The sequence below is a fragment of the Schistocerca nitens genome, chromosome 1 (genome assembly GCF_023898315.1).
Source record: "Schistocerca nitens isolate TAMUIC-IGC-003100 chromosome 1, iqSchNite1.1, whole genome shotgun sequence".
Taxonomy (NCBI): Eukaryota; Metazoa; Arthropoda; class Insecta; order Orthoptera; family Acrididae; genus Schistocerca; species Schistocerca nitens.
This window is the reverse complement of record NC_064614.1, coordinates 808125024-808143791: the sequence shown is the minus strand read 5'-3', so window position 1 is coordinate 808143791 and position 18768 is coordinate 808125024. Positions and strand designations below refer to the sequence as shown.

At 42.7% G+C, this 18768-nt stretch overlaps 1 protein-coding gene across 3 annotated transcripts in view; it reads left to right on the top strand.

Moving 5' to 3' along the window:
* Positions 1-18768, top strand: part of LOC126262572 (obg-like ATPase 1) — a 307783-nt gene that overhangs the window by 89985 nt on the left and 199030 nt on the right. For all 3 annotated transcript variants that reach the window (XM_049959310.1, XM_049959288.1, XM_049959300.1), the window contains one exon: positions 18322-18382. In XM_049959310.1, coding sequence (XP_049815267.1) covers positions 18322-18382 — 61 coding nt within the window. The remainder of the gene's footprint in view (positions 1-18321; positions 18383-18768) is intronic.

Below are 18768 nucleotides of genomic sequence, written 5' to 3'. Positions count from 1 at the left end.
CCAGCATCAGGCAAATCACATGTACTGGTCGGACAGGAAGCGTTGAGCATTGCACAGGGTGAGTGTAAAAAAAGCATGAAATCAACGAAAGTACTACCAGCAATCCTGCTGGCACAAACACTGTTCCAAGGAAGCTGAAGAGGAGTGGGGTGCAGTGGTTGAGCAGCTGCTCACGAGTCACACATTTCTGAATCAATACTCAGCGACGCTAGGAGTGGTGTAAAGAACGACGCGACTGGGCAGTGAATGTCTGTAAGCGAGTGGGCTCTTCTGTACCCAGTTATAAAAAGGGCCAAAAAACTTTTTACTTTCACATTTGTCGTCTCTTGTATAAGAACACTCGTAGGACACACAATCGTGCCGTCATGCAGCCTGGGCAAGTCTCAAATAAAAAGCTAACAGTAAAATAAAGATTAAGAAGGAAAAAAAACAAGAAGACCCTTAGATAACATAAGTGAGCGCGCCTTGAATTAACCGAGCGAGGCAGCGCAATTATGAAGGGACCGGACTCGCATTCGGGAGGACGGTAGTTGAAATTCCCATCCATCCATCCAGATTTCGATTTTACACGATTTCCCCTAATTGGTTAAGGCAAATGCTTTAATTGGTTAAGGCAAATGCTGGGATTGTTGCTTTCAAAGGGTGCGGCTGACTTCCTTCCCCATTGTGAGCTTGTGCTCCGTCTCTAATGACGTCGTCGTGAACGGGACGTTAAGCCCTACGAATATTTTCTTCACAGTGAAAATTGTTCCGACATTAGAAAACGACGTCACGGTCCCCTGTTTCTGTTGATGCGCTGCCTTCAACATGCTCAGGATTTTAGGAGTCTATAGCAGGCACAATCAGTTGATCATTGACGTCACTGACACACTCCCGACATTTTTGGTGGTTGCCTCTAAGTCAGTCTTCGTACTGGATGATTGCGGAACTTCGGCTGTTCAATATGAAACGTCAAACCAAAAATACCTTCAGCCGTTTATATTTCTAATTTTATTGTATTTTTGCGGCTAGTTTCGGCTTTTCACTACTCCATCTTCAGTGGTTGTCTTTTCCCCAAAGATATGTTTAATTTTCCTGTAGGCAGTATCTATCTTACACCTAGTGATAGATGCCTCTACATCCTTACATTTGTCCTCTAGCCATCCTCGCTTAGCCATTTTGCTATTCTTGTCGATCTCATTTTTGAGACGTTTGGATTCCATTTCTCCTGATTCATTCATTGCATTTTTATATTTTCTTCTTTCATCGATTAAATTCAATATCTCTTGTGTCACCCAAGGCTTTCTACTAGCCCTCGTCTTTCTATCTACTCGATCCTCTGCTGCCTTCACTATTTCATCTAACAAAGCTACCCATTCGTCTTCTACTGTGTTTCTTTTTCCTGCATTTGTCAGTCGTTCCTAATGCTCTCTCTGAAACACTCTACAGCATCTGGTTCTTTCAGTTTATCCAGGTGCCATCTCCATAAATCCCCACCTTTTTGCAGTTTTTTCAGTTTTAGTCTACAGTGGTCAGAGTCCACATCTGCCCCTGGAAATGTCTTACAATTTAAAACCTGGTTCCTAAATCTCTGTCTTACCATTATATAATATATCTGAAATCTTCCAGTGTCTCCAGGCCTCTTCCAATTGTACAACCTTCTAGCCTGATTCTTAAACCAAGTGTTAGCTATGTTTAAGTTATGCTCTGCGCAAATTTCTACTAGGCGGGTTCCTCGTTCTTTCCGTACCTCCAGTCCATATTCATCTGCTACTTTTCCTTCTTTTCCTTTCCCTTCTATCGAATTCCAGTCCCCCATGACTATTAAATTTTCGTCTCCCTTAACTATCTTTTATCGCACCATACATTTCTTCAGTCTCTTCATCATCTGCGGAGCTAGTTGGAATATAAACTTGTACTACTGTGGTAGGCGCGGGCTTCATGTCTATCTTGGCTACAATAATGCGTTCACTATGCTGTTCGTAGTAGCTTACCCGCGCGCCGATTTTTTTTAAATTCATTATGAACCCTACTTTGCATTACCCCTATTTGATTTTGTACTAGTAATCCTGTATTCCCCTGACCAGAGGTCTTGTTCCTCCTGCCACCGAACTTCACTATTTCCCACTATATCTAACCTATCTATTTCCCTTTTTAAATTTTCTAACCTACCTGCCCGATTCTGTTAAGTTATCCGATTATTCCCGGAACTTAGTCTCCCGGACTTTCAGCAGTGAACCTCTCCCTGGAGCACAATGTGTCTCTTGTAGCTTCTGGCACTAGAGTTTGTTGAGCATCTCCGTAATACTCTCGCGTCACTTACATATCCCACGTCGCTCTTTGTTGGTCTTTTTCCATTTTCTCCTATTAATCGAACCTTAAGGTTCTTCGAATGATTGTGTGGCACCTGGTTTTTGTACAATTTGCTTTTCGTGGTCATTTGTCTTCTGTGCTGTTTCGCCAACAGTGCTGTCGTGCAGTAGTGGATTTCTTCGCCTACCTACACTATGTGATCAAAAGTATCCGGGCATCTGGCTGAAAATGACATACAAGTTCTTGGCGCCCTCCATCGGTAATGCTGGAATTCAGTGTGGTGTTGGCCCTCCTTAGCGTTGATGACAGCTTACACTCTCACAGGCCTCTTGTTCTGGAAGGTTTTTTGGGGAAAGGCAGCCAATTCTTCACGGAGTGTTGCACTGAGGAGAGGTATCGATGTCGGACGGTGAGGCCTGGCACGAAGTCAACATTCCAAAACATCGCAAAGGTGTTCTGTAGGATTCAGGTCACGACTCTGTGCAGGACAGTTCATTACAAGAATGTTATTGTTGTGTAACCAGTCCGCCACAGGCCTTGCATTATGAACAGGTGCTAGATACAGGTTGAAAGATGCAGTCGCCATCCCCGAATTGCTCTTGAGCAGTGGGAAGCAAGAAGGTGCTTAAAACATCAATGTAGACCTGTGCTGTGATAGTGCCACGCAAAAACAACAAGGGGAGCATGCCCCCTCCATGAAAAACACGACCACACCATAACACCACCGCCTCCGAATTTTACTGTTGGCACTACACACGCTGGCAGATTACGTTCACTGGACATTCGCCATACCCATACCCTGCCATCGGATCGCCACATTGAGTACCGTGATTCGTCAGTCCATAGAGCGTTTTTCCACTGTTCATTCGTCCAATGTTTACGCTCATTACACCAAGAGAGGCGTCGTATGGCATTTACCGGCTTGGTATGTGGCTTATGAGCAGCCGCTCGACCATGAAATCAAAGTTTTCTCACCTCCCGCCTAACTATCATAGCACTTGCAGTGGATCGTGATGCAGTTTGGAATTTCTGTGTGATGGTCTGGATAGATGTCTGCCTACTACATATTACGACCCTCTTTAACTGTCGCCAGTTTCTGTCAGTCAGCAGACGAGGTCGGTCTGTATATTTTGTGCTGTACGTGCCCCTTCACGTTTCCACTTCACTATCACATCGAAAATAGTGGACCTAGGGATGTTTAGGAGTGTGGAAATCTCGCGTACAGACAGACGTATGACACAAGTGACACCCCATCACCTGACTTCTGTTCTCTCATTGTGTATAATGCATATTGAGGTCGCTGATATGGAGGACCTGGCAGTAGGAGACGGCACAACGCACCTAATATGAAAAACGTATGTTTTTTGTGGGTATCCGGATACTTCTGATGACATAATGCATGTATGCAACGTCAAGATAATGTTGTTCACGTTCAGGGTCAACGGACGGCCCGTGCACTCTCAGCTTAATCCTCGGAGTGCTTTTGTCGATGCACGCCTTTTTAATGCAGTTATTCATCCAAAAGGGTGAACTGTAATATCGTACTGTCGTAACATTTTTGTTTCGGACCATTTAACAACAAAAACTGGTGCAGAACTTTCTGTCTGATAGTAGCGAATCCCACATAATGTAGTTCCATACTGCAGGAAACTGCCCCAGGGTGCACTCCAGCCAGACACCGAAAACATACCGCCTTATCAGTCACGCCACGGAATCCTTAGCAATCAGAATATGACTGATCAAACACTTAATTATCCTCACTGCGGGATAAATGACATTGTTTATGCCAAGACTGTGTTATCCACAGTGTTCAGACGTGCCTAATCAAGCGAACCGGCAGAAGGGAAGACGTTAATAAATGAACCTGCACATCCTGAGAACAGGTCTCAGGAGCCCGTACGTGCGTGACCTCGGCCTGTCACAGTCTGTCGTGCCGCCGTTCCCACTAGCGCGCGGCGTAGACAAATTACGGAGACATTCTGCGTCTAATTGCGTCGCGTGTAATTGCCGGCCAGAGGAAACGGCGGGTCGTGGCGAGCGGCGCCGGCAGCGCACTTACCGCCGGGACTTCTGTTGCTTACGACGAGCCGCTGCACGGGGAACGCTCGCCGACCGGCGTCTGTAACTGACCACTAAAACTAAAAGCTCGTAGCGCCGTCACAAGTAGGCCACGCCAAGACCTCGGTCGCTCCACTCGCGCGTCCGTTCTGAAGGATTCGTGGCTAGGTTAGCAGTTGGTCTGGAACAGCAAATCATATTCTGGAGATTAGCAGTCTTCATTCAAGCTTTAACTCATTCAAGCTTTAACTCTCGATCGTAATGAAACACAATTCCTCCAAACTGTTTGAAACATTTCTATTTGCACCGACGCTCTACAGTGCTGCATTGGTGGGAAGATTAGTCATGCACAAGACACTAGCTTCCTGGGATTCCAAACAGATGGTAACCTCTCGTGGAAACCACATGTCAACGTTATCTTGACAGAAGCTGAATGCAGTTACCTCTACCATTGAAAAATGGCCACACTAATAACATAGCTCAGTCACAAAGAATATGTTTAGTCCAAAAGGGAGTCACCAGGCCCATAAACAAAGTCCTCCACAAACCGTAAGCTGGATTTTGAACGCAACAGCGCTTTACCAAAAATGATCCTACTGGGCATCTGGACATGTAGTGTGTGTGTGTGTGTGTGTGTGTGTGTGTGTGTGTGTGTGTGTGTAGAGGATGGGGGCTACTGTTTAATGTGGACTCTAAAAGACGCGCAAGTTGACATTTTTCAGATGTACAAATAATGACCAGAATAAATGCTAATTACAAGCATATAGAAGGTGTATCATATTAATGGCATTAAACGCATACAGTCGAAAGTACGCAATACTAGAAGCAGAAAAAGGCTGGTAAACGTGGTACCTCAAGTGTTATGGACACTAGGTCATCTTCGCTACTGTGAAACACATCTCTTGTTACTGAACAAGCGCTCATAGCTTTTAACATACCAATTTTAGAGCCCATGTTTACTAGGCATTTTTTTTCTTATTTTGGTCCATACCTACCTCCTGCCAGGATGTGGAAAACAAAGAGCTAGCAGTAGAAGATATTTGTTCCACAGTATCGAAAATGAAAAGCTGCCCGTAGCTGTTAAGATATACATTTGGAAGCCCATGCCGGCCGGGGTGGCCGAGCGGTTCTAGGCGCTACAGTCTGGAATCGCACGACCGCTACGGTCGCAGGTTCGAATCCTGCCTCGGGCATGGATGTGTGTGATGTCCTTAGGTTAGTTAGGTTTAAGTAGTTCTAAGTTCTAGGGGACTGATGAACTCAGTAGTTAAGTCCCATAGTGCTGAGAGCCATTTGAACCATTTTTTTTGGAAGCCCATGTTTACTACACTTTTTTGCTTCTAGTATCGTGTACTTTCAGTTTTATGCATGTCCGCCATTAATAATTATGATACACCCGGTATGCGCTTCTGGTAATTCTTTGTCCACGAAATTTATGGTCAACAACGTGAGCTCGGTTAATAGGAAGTATGAGATTAAAAGTCTCATAGTGTCAGACCGCAGATTTTCAAAGACTAGCTGAATGATTTATTTTTGTCAAACTGACCCTTTTTCGTCCAAGCTTGCCAAATTGTTTTATGGTAACTGTAAGCAATGGAAAACAAGAGAAAAGCTGTTCATATATGAGTATTTCATGTCCAGTTAACGTTTTCGGGTAAACCACGCCTAAAGTGAAACCGGTGTGCAGGAAGAAAACTTTTCATGTTAAGTGGAGTGAGGCTTCATTGCTTGACGCAGCCACCTTGATTTAGGCTTACGCAAATACTTCCAAGCGTTTGCTACTGGTATGCTGTGGCTGAACCCTTCCCATTTCTTCCATACTAATTCAGTGCTCCATCATCTTGTCATATTGTTGTTTTCTTTTTTCTGTCCATGTTGTTCCTCTATTTCGTATTTTTTTGTCATGAAAGCCCAAAATTATTCGTTAAAAATTTTGTATCGGTCATTTTCGATTCTTTGAGATTTCTTTCTGCTATTATTATTATTATTATTATTGTTATTATTATTATTATTTTATAGTCACCCATCTAACACAACAACTAAATCATAACCAGTATGGCAGCTTGTTTTTGTTACATTTTTGTTGTTTTTTCTGTGAGTTAGATGTTTTTCATCAAAAGGCGTTATCTCGGCCACGTGATACCTGTTTTTTGTGTCTCATCCAGGAATGTCCCAGGCGCCTCGGTAGCTGTTCCACAGATATTTCAGTTTTGTACCTCTTCCTGTAGGTACCCTGTTTGATAGATATTGGTTACTCCCGTATTCTTAAATCATTTCAGTAGTTTTTTTATTTCAGCGCTTATTTCGTTTTATAATATTTCTGACATATTAGGACTTATTTCGTGATCTGCGTCATGAATGATGAAGTAGAAATTAATTTGAAACAATGATTTTAAATTGCAATTAACTGACATGGTGATTGGATTATTTACCTTTTAAAAATAAACTGAAATTGCGTATAGTAGTAGTAGCCATTACTGAGAATAGGGAGTCTTCCCCATGGAAATCAAATTATGCCCTTTGCTGAGAACACAAATTGCGTGCCATCAAGGTGCGTTGGAACCACAGGCATCACAAACTGGTGACACTTATTAACGGCAGAGATATCCATGTGTTAAGGTACAGTATGTTACACGGAGGCGAGTTAGCATCACTTCGGCTAAAATACAAGTGCCTGTTGAGTGTCTTCGGATAAAGTACCGCTATGATCAACGCGGCGCGTGGTCCCACACTGTGCAATCTTGTGGTCGGCAGGCCCCATAGGAAATTGATTGGCGGTGACGCCAGAGCTGGTAGTTTTCGCTCGGAGCGGCACGCCGGCTGTCTCGTCTCTTCAGGTCTCGCGCCGTGTCGCCGGCGCTGCGTCCGCGGTGGGCCGCCCTGGCCGCCACGGCCGGCTGGCCACACCGTATGATCTCGCCGCTATTGATTGCAGGCGCAGGGGAGCGCATTAATGCCCCCGCCGTGTCATTTGCGCCGTGATTACAACTGCGGCCGCGAGGCCCGGGAGATCTGGGTGAGTTATTATTAGCGGGCGGACTCATTTCCACCCACCGAAACCCCACAGCAGCTGGCCGGCCGCCTGCGTCTTGTGTCCGCCCGCCGCACCGCTGTCCACAATAAAAACACATTTCCTCCGCGTCCCCCCGGCTGCTGCTGCTGCCGGGGTGGCTGCCACTTTGAGCGTTGCACGTTGCTCCGTGTCGTCAGTCTACGACCGGGAGTCTTCAACGAAGGTCTCGTCGCGGCCACTCGGGGTCGTGCCGAGTTCGCGGACGTGTGACAGTTGGCGCGCGACGCTGGCGACTCTGGCGGCGAACGATGTCGATGCCGTTTCACGCGTGGCTCTGACGACCTTCGGTGGGTCAGAAATGTACTGCAGCACCGAGTACTCTGATACTCGACCAGTATTAAAGGTTCACTACGTGACCCTACGCGGCTTTCATTTCATAGCTTTTGACCAGTACTCGAGTGCGGATGGAACAGCGTTACGTCGTGGTGCTCCTTGGAACGGCTATCGTGACTGCATTCCTGAAATTTCTATCAGCTACATCACAGGGCAGCTACCATCTGAACTGAGTTTGAATTGTTCATAGATTTAAGTTCACCCTTATTAATAAGCTCACAGGTTTGGAACTGTCACAGTGCGAATCATCGCCATGCGGCATCCACCACTCTTTCCTCCAACATCCGCGGGGCTATCAGCATCGTCATGATCGTGCTAATGTTCATCAGCAACCATCACCATTCTCGTCATTATCAACCACATTAACCACCCTGCTTCACAGTCCCATAATTTTCTCTTCAGGTTATTTCATTTCTGCACACTTTTGTGTGCCCGGCTGCCTGTGGTCGCAGGGGTGTTTTTTTTTCCCCCACAGAGGAAACTAGAAGCTTTCTGGTTACTTAACCTACTGGTACTTACCACGCAGGATAACGTAATAGTTAAGTAGAGAATTGGGCACTGTAACTTCGCAATTGACCGATGCCGATAACTGACATCATCATCCTACTCGCAATGGACGAACATGGAGGATAACGCAGTAGTGGTAATACCTTTCAGTATTTATCTCTGTAGCCCCGGGATAAGAATAAAACTACGTTTAAGTCGTTTGCTCACAGTCGTATGTTGGACAGTTCCAGCAACTTTTAGTGAAGCATCGTTTCATGCAACATGGCTTATAGAGATAGTATAACTTCGGTGCTGCAAGTCAATAAATTCGACGTGGTCCATGATGTTCAAAGAATTTCTTCTCCCCTGATACCCTGTTGTACATCTCACGGGCAGCAGTTTTTGTGGCAGTAAAAATCCGACAAATATTTTATATCGTTATCCACTTCAACTTACATTCCGTCCTAAAGCCACACGTCCTGCTCTTGCAACTTCTGGCAGTCCTGTTAAGTAATAGGCACCAAGTGACGTCCGAATTTATAACGGACATTCATTCCACAGAAAAGAATTATTGCATAATCACCTTGCATTTGCCATGTATACAGCGGCTAACTAACGAGTTGCTTTTCTAGACGTACACCATGAGAGGAATATTTGTAGTCTGTCGTTGTGCTCAGATAGAGACCCTGCTCCGTGTGCTTCCGTGTGGTCGGTGTTGTCCGAATGTACTGTACTTCACGTGCAGCTGTGTGTGTGTTTAGTGGTCGGTGTGCCTGCTGCAGGGAGCCCCAAGTGCACGTAGAGGCGCGGTAACCAATCAGCTTCATCCATGGTGCCAGACGTTGTTATTTTTATTTTCACAACATCTAACAAGGTAACTGTTGTTTTCTGCCTTTTTCGTTGTTCATTTTTAACTCCTGTCCCGATACGTAACATATTCTACGTACTTTATCCACAACATCCCTTTCTGTACGAGCTCAGGGAGTGTAATATCGAGCTGTAGAATAAAGTTTTTTATGTTAAGTCGTGAGTTTCTCCCTTTCTCTCAATATTTAATTAGATGTACCGTTTCCATTCCTAATCTCAGATAACGCATATCGGATTTTTATGGATTGAGTTAACGAAATATTTCTGCTGAATTTGTAATTGTGATTTAAAATTAACTATTACACTGGGATACATAATTTCTCTTACCTCCTGCATACACATTTTTCCTTCCCGCAGATTATATATACGAGTTGTTGAAAGTTTCCGCAGATCAGAATTTATGAGTTGCTGAAACTGTGGGCTTTATTTGTTTCTGGAGGACTTTTTAACTTGGTTCATACAACTGTGACAGCTTACATAATCTTGCCTTAGTAGCCCATTTGGTGAACGTGTTGGCATTAAATGAAGTTAAGTATGTTTCATAGAATATCAAAACCTATAATCTGTTTAATGAAAGAGCGGTTCTAGGCGCTGCAGTCTGGAACCGCGCCACCGCTACGGTCGCAGGTTCGAATCCTGCCTCGGGCATGGACGTGTGTGATGTCCTTAGGTTAGTTAGGTTTAAGTAGTTCTAAGTCTAGGTGACTGATGACCTCAGATGTTAAGTCCCATTGTGCTCAGAGCCAGTTGAACCATTTTTTACGTTTAGTGTTCCATTTCCTAACTTAATTCCCTCAGACTCGACTATTTTCCATTACTATTGTTTTCTTTTGTTGATATACATAACTTCCTTCCGAGACACAATCCGTTCACTTCAACTAATTTTCCTTGTTATTTGCTGCGTGTGACAGATTCACAATCTCATCGGTAAGCGTTAGCCTAAAGTTTATATTTCTTCTCCCTGTACTTTAATTTCTCTTTGATTTCATTTACTCCTTGCTCATCGTACAGACTGAATTACATAGGATAGGCTACAATCCTGTATCACTCCCTTCTCAACTACTGCTTTCCTTTCACGTCGTTCTACTCTTATAACTGCAGTTTCGTTTCTATGTCCGTTGTAGATAGCCTTTCGCGCGCTCTATTTGGTCCCTTATGACTTCCGAATTTCAGTACACACTGTAATATTAAATTCCTCAAGGCTGAAGTCTTTATGTTATATAGAACTTAAATAAAATCTACGTTTTGACTTCTTTCCGTATCTCAGAGACTCATCACTGTGGGGAGTATGATCCATGTAATGTAAGTGCAATGCGTATTATGTTTAAGAAGTCGTGAAGGCAAGTAGAATCGCAGTTGTCAGAAAAAGGAGCAAAATGGACTAAAGCCGAAAAAAGAAGTCACACCATATTAGCTCGCTGAAATAGCAAGGGTCGTCCTTCGACTCCCGCAACTAGAGCCTATTCGGTTTTCTAGCCTTGGATCCTATCTTTTGATGGATACCGCTCGTTTTTGTCTGTTCGTTGGCGTGCAGCAAACAATACAACTACTTATGTAATATTGGCTTCAGAATCCCAACTCAACTGCCGCGGAATGTTATCGTTAAAGATGTTCCCACTCGTAACATGAGAACGGCAGATGCAAAGAAATGACGTTTTCCGTTGTCCGATGTGTCAAAGAGGACATTTTACAATTATCATGTAGCATACAATTCACATACAGCTGTGGTTCATACTGTCGAAATCCTCCCCTTATCCGACGAAATGTATGTTTTCCTTAACTGAGTTTTTACGTATACAAAAAGACAGACGTTGTCTGTCTTAGTAAAAGGTTGATGCTTTTCTGTCAGTTAATTCATTAGATACTTCGAAAATTTTATGGTTTTATTGTTAAAAGTATATTTTTTTAGAGGTTGCATGCATGAGAATACAATTCTGCTTAAATGGTGAAGAGCCACAATATCTGGTTCCTTTTGTGCCGTGTAACTGGTTGTACTTTATAGCTCCTTGGCCCAATCATGGACTTATTACTTGGCACTTAGGAAGACTCCATTGCCGTTATTAATTTTGTGTATGCTGTCTCCCTTCGCTACCGAGTCATATTGCACCATTAGTCTTTTACATGCGATAAATCAGGAAGACGGACCACTCAGTTTTCTTGTAAACTCCACAGAGGTACAAGCATTCTACCAAGCGAGTGATTATACCATTGTTAGCGCACATTATGACATAGCTGCTGTAATGGATGCTCTTTTTATTAGTTCTCTTATATGGATAGTCAGAATTAAAGGGCGGCGATCACTATGTAGTGAAATGATGTCTGTGAAACACTTTTACAACACGTCGTTGACATTGTAGCGTGCCGCGGTGCTTTAGGTCAGCCCTGAATTTGTGTACACGTCGTTCTGGTCGCTTCTTTGTTCAAATCAGTTTTATTTAGCTCATTGCTGTAACTCCCGCCTTCTGTGCGCTCGTGATTAAATGGAAAAAAATCAAAATTTGATGCTCATGGTCCGTTAACAATGGAACACAGTATTATTTCTGCAGCTCGATCAAAACCTTCTAGATATTGAACATTGGTGGCTGCTGCTGCAATTCAACAATATTGGGAATAGTTCTACTGTTTATATTTTGACCGAGTATTTGCTGAAAATGCGGCTTGTCACTTCCGTCTACAAAAGTACAGTTGAATTATTTTTCGCAGAAGTGAAATGAGGCCTCAGTAAGAAAAGCCAACTGCTGTTTCTTTTTACAGTCATTGATCGTTACCTGGGAAAGCTTTGTAATTTCATCAACATAAATTATAATCCACATTTTCAGGGAATGCTCGATCAAAATCTAAATAGTCTCTTCATTCACAAGATAGCCGAGTTGCGACAGTAGCCAACTTTGGCGGAAATTCTGTTCGGGGGAACATGCCACACTGTTTCCTGGGGCAATGTGATTCAAACACTGACGCACTGGTTTGCTCTTTACCGTTATGTCCTTGACGTTGTCAAGGGTCATTGTCACACTAACGACTCTTTGATTTTGATAGAACTGAATTAGTTGTAGCTGGATCGAGCAGTTCATAGATTAAACTCAACATGAATTTAGCAAATCTGTGTGGAAGCGAGACGTGGTTTGTCAACTAAATAAATAAATCCACTCGTGTAACATTGCTGTAGCGCTACACAGCGCTTCTGTTTAAATAAGAGACAAAAAGAAACGAATTACGTTCTGCCGTATTAGAATCTCTGTGGTGACTAAAAACCGTCGCGAGAGGAACGGATTACTCCTTAAATCTGTTGGCAAACTCAGGGACGAATATGTCGTGACAAATGAAAATTTATACCAGATCAGGACGAGAACCTAAATATCGTGCTGATTTCTACCAGTCACAGTAACCATGAAACTATATGAGCATACCTCCAGGCCTAATTCGAATTTTTCATCGACACTGATTTTTCTTCCCATTATTTACGAACACCATAGCTCGTGAATGACAGTGCCAATGCAGAATTGTAATCAAGAGGCAGAAACGTCAATGACCACAGAACATGCTTCACCAATTAAAAAGCGATACGCGCCTCGTGAAAAATACTCTTTATTTACGATAAGCTTAAGACGGAAAACCAATAATAATTGATTATTAAGGTAATTTATTTAGGGGCAAATTTATTTGGAAACCAGAAGCCGTGTTTTTATCCAGCACGAAGTCAGTTTGCTTGGTAGTATTTACAAAAAGGGTCCTTCCAATGTTAATACAGCCTTTAAGCAACACTTGCTTTGACAACTGTTTAACGAAAAGGAGTAGACACACTCATAAATGTACATTATCGTTACCGATATTTGTCTTTCCCAAAAATTGTGCAAAGCATTATTCGAATACCAGAACCAAAACAGTCCCCTAAAACCTGAAGGGTTTGACATCAGTAGATAAAGAAGTCATATGAACTGACACACACGAGTGACCTCTAGGAACATATTAAATAGCATTTGGGTAATATAATGCAGTTAATTCCAGAATTTTTCCGGTCCGCTCTTCCTTCTCCGTTGGTTAGCATGTTCTCAGAAAGACATGTGAACTCATGAAATAATTGAAATTGTGGTAACACTTTCAAAATGAAAACTCGTTAATAACTCGGCGTTTCGTCGCCTCTGTAGAGTCGTGTGGGTCTCATTGATAACTTGTGGTGCCCGATTCCCTCTTTTATTCATGTAATCTTATAAGGAAAACACATTTGAAAATAATAAATTTAAATAGATCCGCTGCATTTGTACTAATAATTTATTCGAATCACGACCGGTTTCGAAATTTTAAAATCCCATCTTCAGGTTTATGAAATTATGGTATTTGTTAACATACAACGGGCAGTCGGGCCAGTCAGCGGTACGAGACCCAATCACTGCATGTTGGCGGAAACTGCCCACAGGCGGGCAGCGGCACGGTAGGAACGGCAGCCACTACTGCCGAATTTGGACAGTTTCCGCGAACTTGCAGTGATTGGACCTCTTAACACTGACTGGCTCGACCGCATGTTACCGAGGGAGGTGACGCGATGATTAGCACACTGGACTCGCATTCGGGACGACGACGGTTCAAACCTGCGTGGAGCCATCCGGATTTAGGTTTTCCGTGATTTCCGTAAATCTCTCCAGGGATGTTAAACCCAATCTTCCTTCTTCCGACCGCATGTTGTGTATTACCAAATACAATCATTTCATGTACAGTGGCGGTCAAAATAATAGAGCCACCTGGCAAAGGTTTGGAATAAAGTGCACATTTATTACTAGACATGTTTGAACTATGATGGAAACCATTACAACCGAGTCACATTGTACTATAGTCAGTTATATAGATAACACAACACAAAATAATCAGTAATAATCAATAATATTCAAAAGAATACCAGACCACAGGGTCAAAAAAATAGAGCCAATTGAAACAAATATATTGTACTTGATCTCAGTCTTATGAAACGTACAGGAACAGTCTTTTTTGCATAGGACTGCATTAGTACTTCGTGGGGTAACCCTTATTTTTGAGGATTGCCCTGCACCTCTTACCCATAGAGTCTACTAAACGCCTGCATTCGTCACTACTGATCGCATACCAGGCTCTCTGGATTTCTTCCCACAGTTTTTCTGAAGATGTAGCTTTTGAGCGGTCAATTCTCTTGTCTAAGATCTCCCATAGGTTCTCAATGGGTGATGCGTCAGGGGACTGAGGTGGCCACTCTAATACTTCGATATTGTGCTCTTGAACAAACTGCCTTATGATCCTTGCAGTATGCTTTGGATCGTTATCGTGCTGAAATTTCCATTTCAGCGGCATTTCCTCTTCAGCATAAGGCAGCATCACATTTGCCAAGATGTCTTTGTACATTTCTGCGTTCATTATGCCGTTGATACGGTGTATTGGACCAATGCCGTACCACGAAAAACATCCCCATACCATAACACTTCCGCTACCGTATTTCACAGTTTTTAAAGTGTACTTGGGATTAAATTCCTGGTTTGGTGGGCGGCGCACATAGACTTTTCCGTCTGAGGCAAACCTATTAAACTTGGATTCATCGGACCAAAGGATGTTCCTCCACCAAGTATTAGGTTTTTGTTCATTTCTCCGGGCAAAGGCTAACCTTTTCCGAACATTAGCTTGTGAAACATGTGGCTTCTTTCTTGCAATGCGCCCATTCAATTTTGCAGATCTCAGTCGTCTTTGAATCGTTGAGGTTGATGGTTGAACATCATGTTCGTCGCTAAACAAAATGGCTTTCAGTCGTGGTGTTGACAAAAATGGGTCTTTCTTCACTTCCCTAGTGATGAGTCTGTCTACGCGAGGAGTAGTTACACGAGGTCGCCCCCTGTTCTCCACCTGCGGCTTTGTTTGTTTTGACCGTCTCATGGCGTTCTGGACTCGTTTTCGCGAAACGTGCAAGACATTGGCTATTTTATTCATGGACATCCCACTTTTGAACATCCGGAACATTACTATACGCTCATCTTCACTGGTATGCTTTGCTCTGCCCATCTAGACGAATGTAAACAAAACCACACGTCAATTTACATACAAAACAACTGCATAAAAATCAATTTAAAGGCACATGTGTAAAGCGGCTCTATTATTTTGACCCATAAGATTCTTACCTTTATGCCTCTTTTCACACGTCTAGCTCAAACGCTTCCTTTCGGACGACTAAAGATAGCAGCAACGTCTTCCCTGATGTTGTCTACAAGGGACTGACAACACGGCACTCGTGGCGATTTCGCGAACTAATAGATATCCTAGTTCTTAATCTCGTCAATAGAGGTGGCTCTATTATTTCGACCGCCACTGTACGTCAAAATGAGATTCTAAAATCACGAAAACAATCGTGCTTTGAATAAATAATTGGTACAACTGAAGCGGACCACTCTAAATTACTGCCCCTGAGTTGCGGATGTCCTCCATACCAAATCTTGTGCATTTAAAAATAATCATGTGGCCTCGAATATATGGTAAATATGTAAAAACATGACGAATCCGCCCGGAGTTCCGTCACGAAAACGGTAACTGACAGTCTGTTTGCAACAGGAACTGTCTTTGTAAAAGGTAGAAGTACTATCGTCACGCAAGGGTTACGACTTCTCTGACACGAGACGTATTTTCAGACCCTGCTGTAGGTTTGTTTGAAACGTCACTTGACTGCTTAAAGCATAATTCAAATACTAATGCTGCAATTTTTAATATTAATTGTACAGATGTTAAAAACTGTTCTGCAGGCTACGATCCGCTTCCTTCAGATCTGTTTACACTTCTGACTGTTTGAGATCGCCGTGTGTTTGGGACTGCGAGACGATGCCAGTTTCCGTATATTCGCAGAACGTCTTTTTTTTCGGTGACTGTTTGTCCTAATACAAAAAAGAGTTCTTAACTGTTTGTATTCGGCATGACAGGACTACTCTGTTCTCTAGTTTCTTAATGGAAGTTATGTCTTCTGAAGATGATTTAAAACTGCTACTTTTGGGGTGCAGTTTATACTTAAAAAGTTTCTTCAAGTTTGTGTGTGTGTGTGTGTGTGTGTGTGTGTGTGTGTGTGTGTGTGTGTGTGTGTGTGTGTGAGTGTGAGGGGGGGGGAAACCGGGGGGGGGGGGGGCGAAAATATCTGGGTAAATAGGATATTTTCACACGTCCGATATGGGGATTTGCCACTAGGAAGAAAAGAAAAACTATGGGCACCTTCCGGAAACTTGTTTAACGTGAGAAGACAGTTACGCAACGAACACAGTAATTTGCCCAAATCAACTCCTTGAGAATCAGCACAATTTCTTAGCCGATTATCAGTTTGCCTGATTTAACGTTAAAAGCGCACCACCGTATATATTGTTCGACGTAGTGCTACTGCTAAATTTGATCTGAAGATGATTTGTGTCAGGATTCATTTCAGTAAAATTATAGTCAGTCACGTTTCCCCGGGCGCCTTGTCTTTATCTGTGATGTTATTTTTCATGTTGGTCCTTACCCCCCAAAACACTTGGACACTTCTCAAAACCCAATTTATGTCAGCGTTGAGACATTCTGAAAGAAATGAATCATTCAGACTTTTGATATGTCTAGAATTACGCTAATACGTTCTTCATTTGTTTTCAGAATATCACAAGCTTTTGGCTGTTTCCTTAATATTGCCTTAGTTTGAAACTTCCTAACAGATTAAAACTGTGCCAGACCGGGTCACGAAGTCGGGACCTTTGCCTTTCGCGGCCAATTTGTCTACCAACTGAGCTACCCGAGCACGAATCACGACCCGTCTTCACAGCTTTATTTCCCTGTCCGCCACACAGTTTTATTCTACCAGGAAGTTTCATATCAGCGTACACTCCATTACAGAGTGAAATTCATTCTGTAGTATCTCAGTTTTATAGAATCAGTGATTCAACATAATCTAAAATAAGCTGCCGAATATTTAGATAAATTTTGCTGTCTGCAACATACATCAGGTCAGAACTGCTCTTCAGTGCGTGAATCATGTCCTTCATAATTTGTTAAGACTGATAATAAGAGAGTATAAGCTCATACGTTCAGGATAGTGACGAATATCGTTTTGTCATACTTAATAACCATAGAGATGATGCAGTTCTATGGAGATGAAATCATGTGTTGGGGAACCAGTAGACAAATCAACTGTAAAGTTGGCGGACAGAAATAATTTAAAGTATTCTGTTTTTAATCAGAGGTCACCACACGCAGATATAATATAGTCTGTTAAGTAAGAGCGTAGTCGGCATTACACAAAATTGGTAAAGGATATCGCCTTAGTTTTTTCACAACCCGACAGAGGAGACCTTTGTCCTTCCTGCAATGTCCGTAAAGCATTACTTTGAATTCTTGACTGAGATCACAAGAAGAGACATGAGTGCAGCTTACGCGTCGCGTTTATGAAGGTGTTTGGTTCCGCCTGCCAGACGTTGGTTCGTCGACAAAATGAAGATTGGATACTGCGGGAGGACAACGGTCCGAAGCACAGCAGCAGGCTTTGCAGCGACTGGAAAAAACCAGGAAGGTGCTCAGGTGCTGGATTGCCCCTCACAGTCGCCCGATGCTGATCCTATTCAACGTGTATGGTCTTACATCAAAAAGATTATTTCAGAAAACAGAGCAGCTGAATTGCTTTGCATAACAGTCATTCAGATCAGTGCTTCCTATGAAAAGAGCTAATTTACTAGAACTAAACATAAAACTGTGAAAAAGCGATGTTTCTTGTATTTGATACACATTCTTCGGGGTCTTTTAACCGTACTTCTATGACGATTCGTAACGGCATTGTCGATTTACAATGACGAGAATTGTGGATTGTCGTAAGTATTGCGTGCGCCTAGATTGATTTATCAAGGGTACGATGAAGAAGTTGGGGAACTGTTCGTGCGGACAGTTCATTGCTGCGGCGATCATTTATCGTTTGTACAGAAGAGAGAAAAGGTGTGATAGAAAACAGGGAACCCGTGCCGTTTCAAATGGAAAAGAAACCTGCAAAATTAAAAAAGATGCTTAAATAGATTTGAGCATACCCAGATATGTAAATAAAAGAAGTTTTGGGGGACGTCGATATGTGCTGATTTACGATGGTACTACTCGTGAAGATAACAGTAGTCAGATGGGCGCTGTACGCTGTTATATTTTGTGTGTGCCTTTCTGCGTGTGTTCATTTTTACTGTTCAGGTGTTGTAACATTGTTTCGTTTGTTTCAGCAAGTCGTGTTCCGGTGCCCGACGAGCGATGGGATTACTTGTGCGAGTATTACAAACCAGTCAGGTGAGTGAATACATCCAGCTTTTAAAAAAGTGTAAGTTTATGAGAAAGTGTTGTACGAATTATGTGCTCATATTTATTACGAAAAAAAAGAAAATACTTTCTCATTCTTCCTGTTGCGGCAGGGTTCACTAGCTGGAAAAGATTGTTTTCCTCGACTTCAACATTTGTGAAAGTTTCATGCCTGCACTTGCATGTTAACACTTAAAGTTAACAGTGTGTGTTAGTACTTGAAATTAATAGCATCAGAAATAAAAAAAAATCAACTTAACACTTACGCGTAAAAGCTGATTGATTTAACTGAAAAGTTTTCTTGTATTTACCAGTGCGCTGAAGGAGCAAATCGCTCTACTTTGGGCAAAAGTGTGTAAGTGCAGAAATATGAAAAA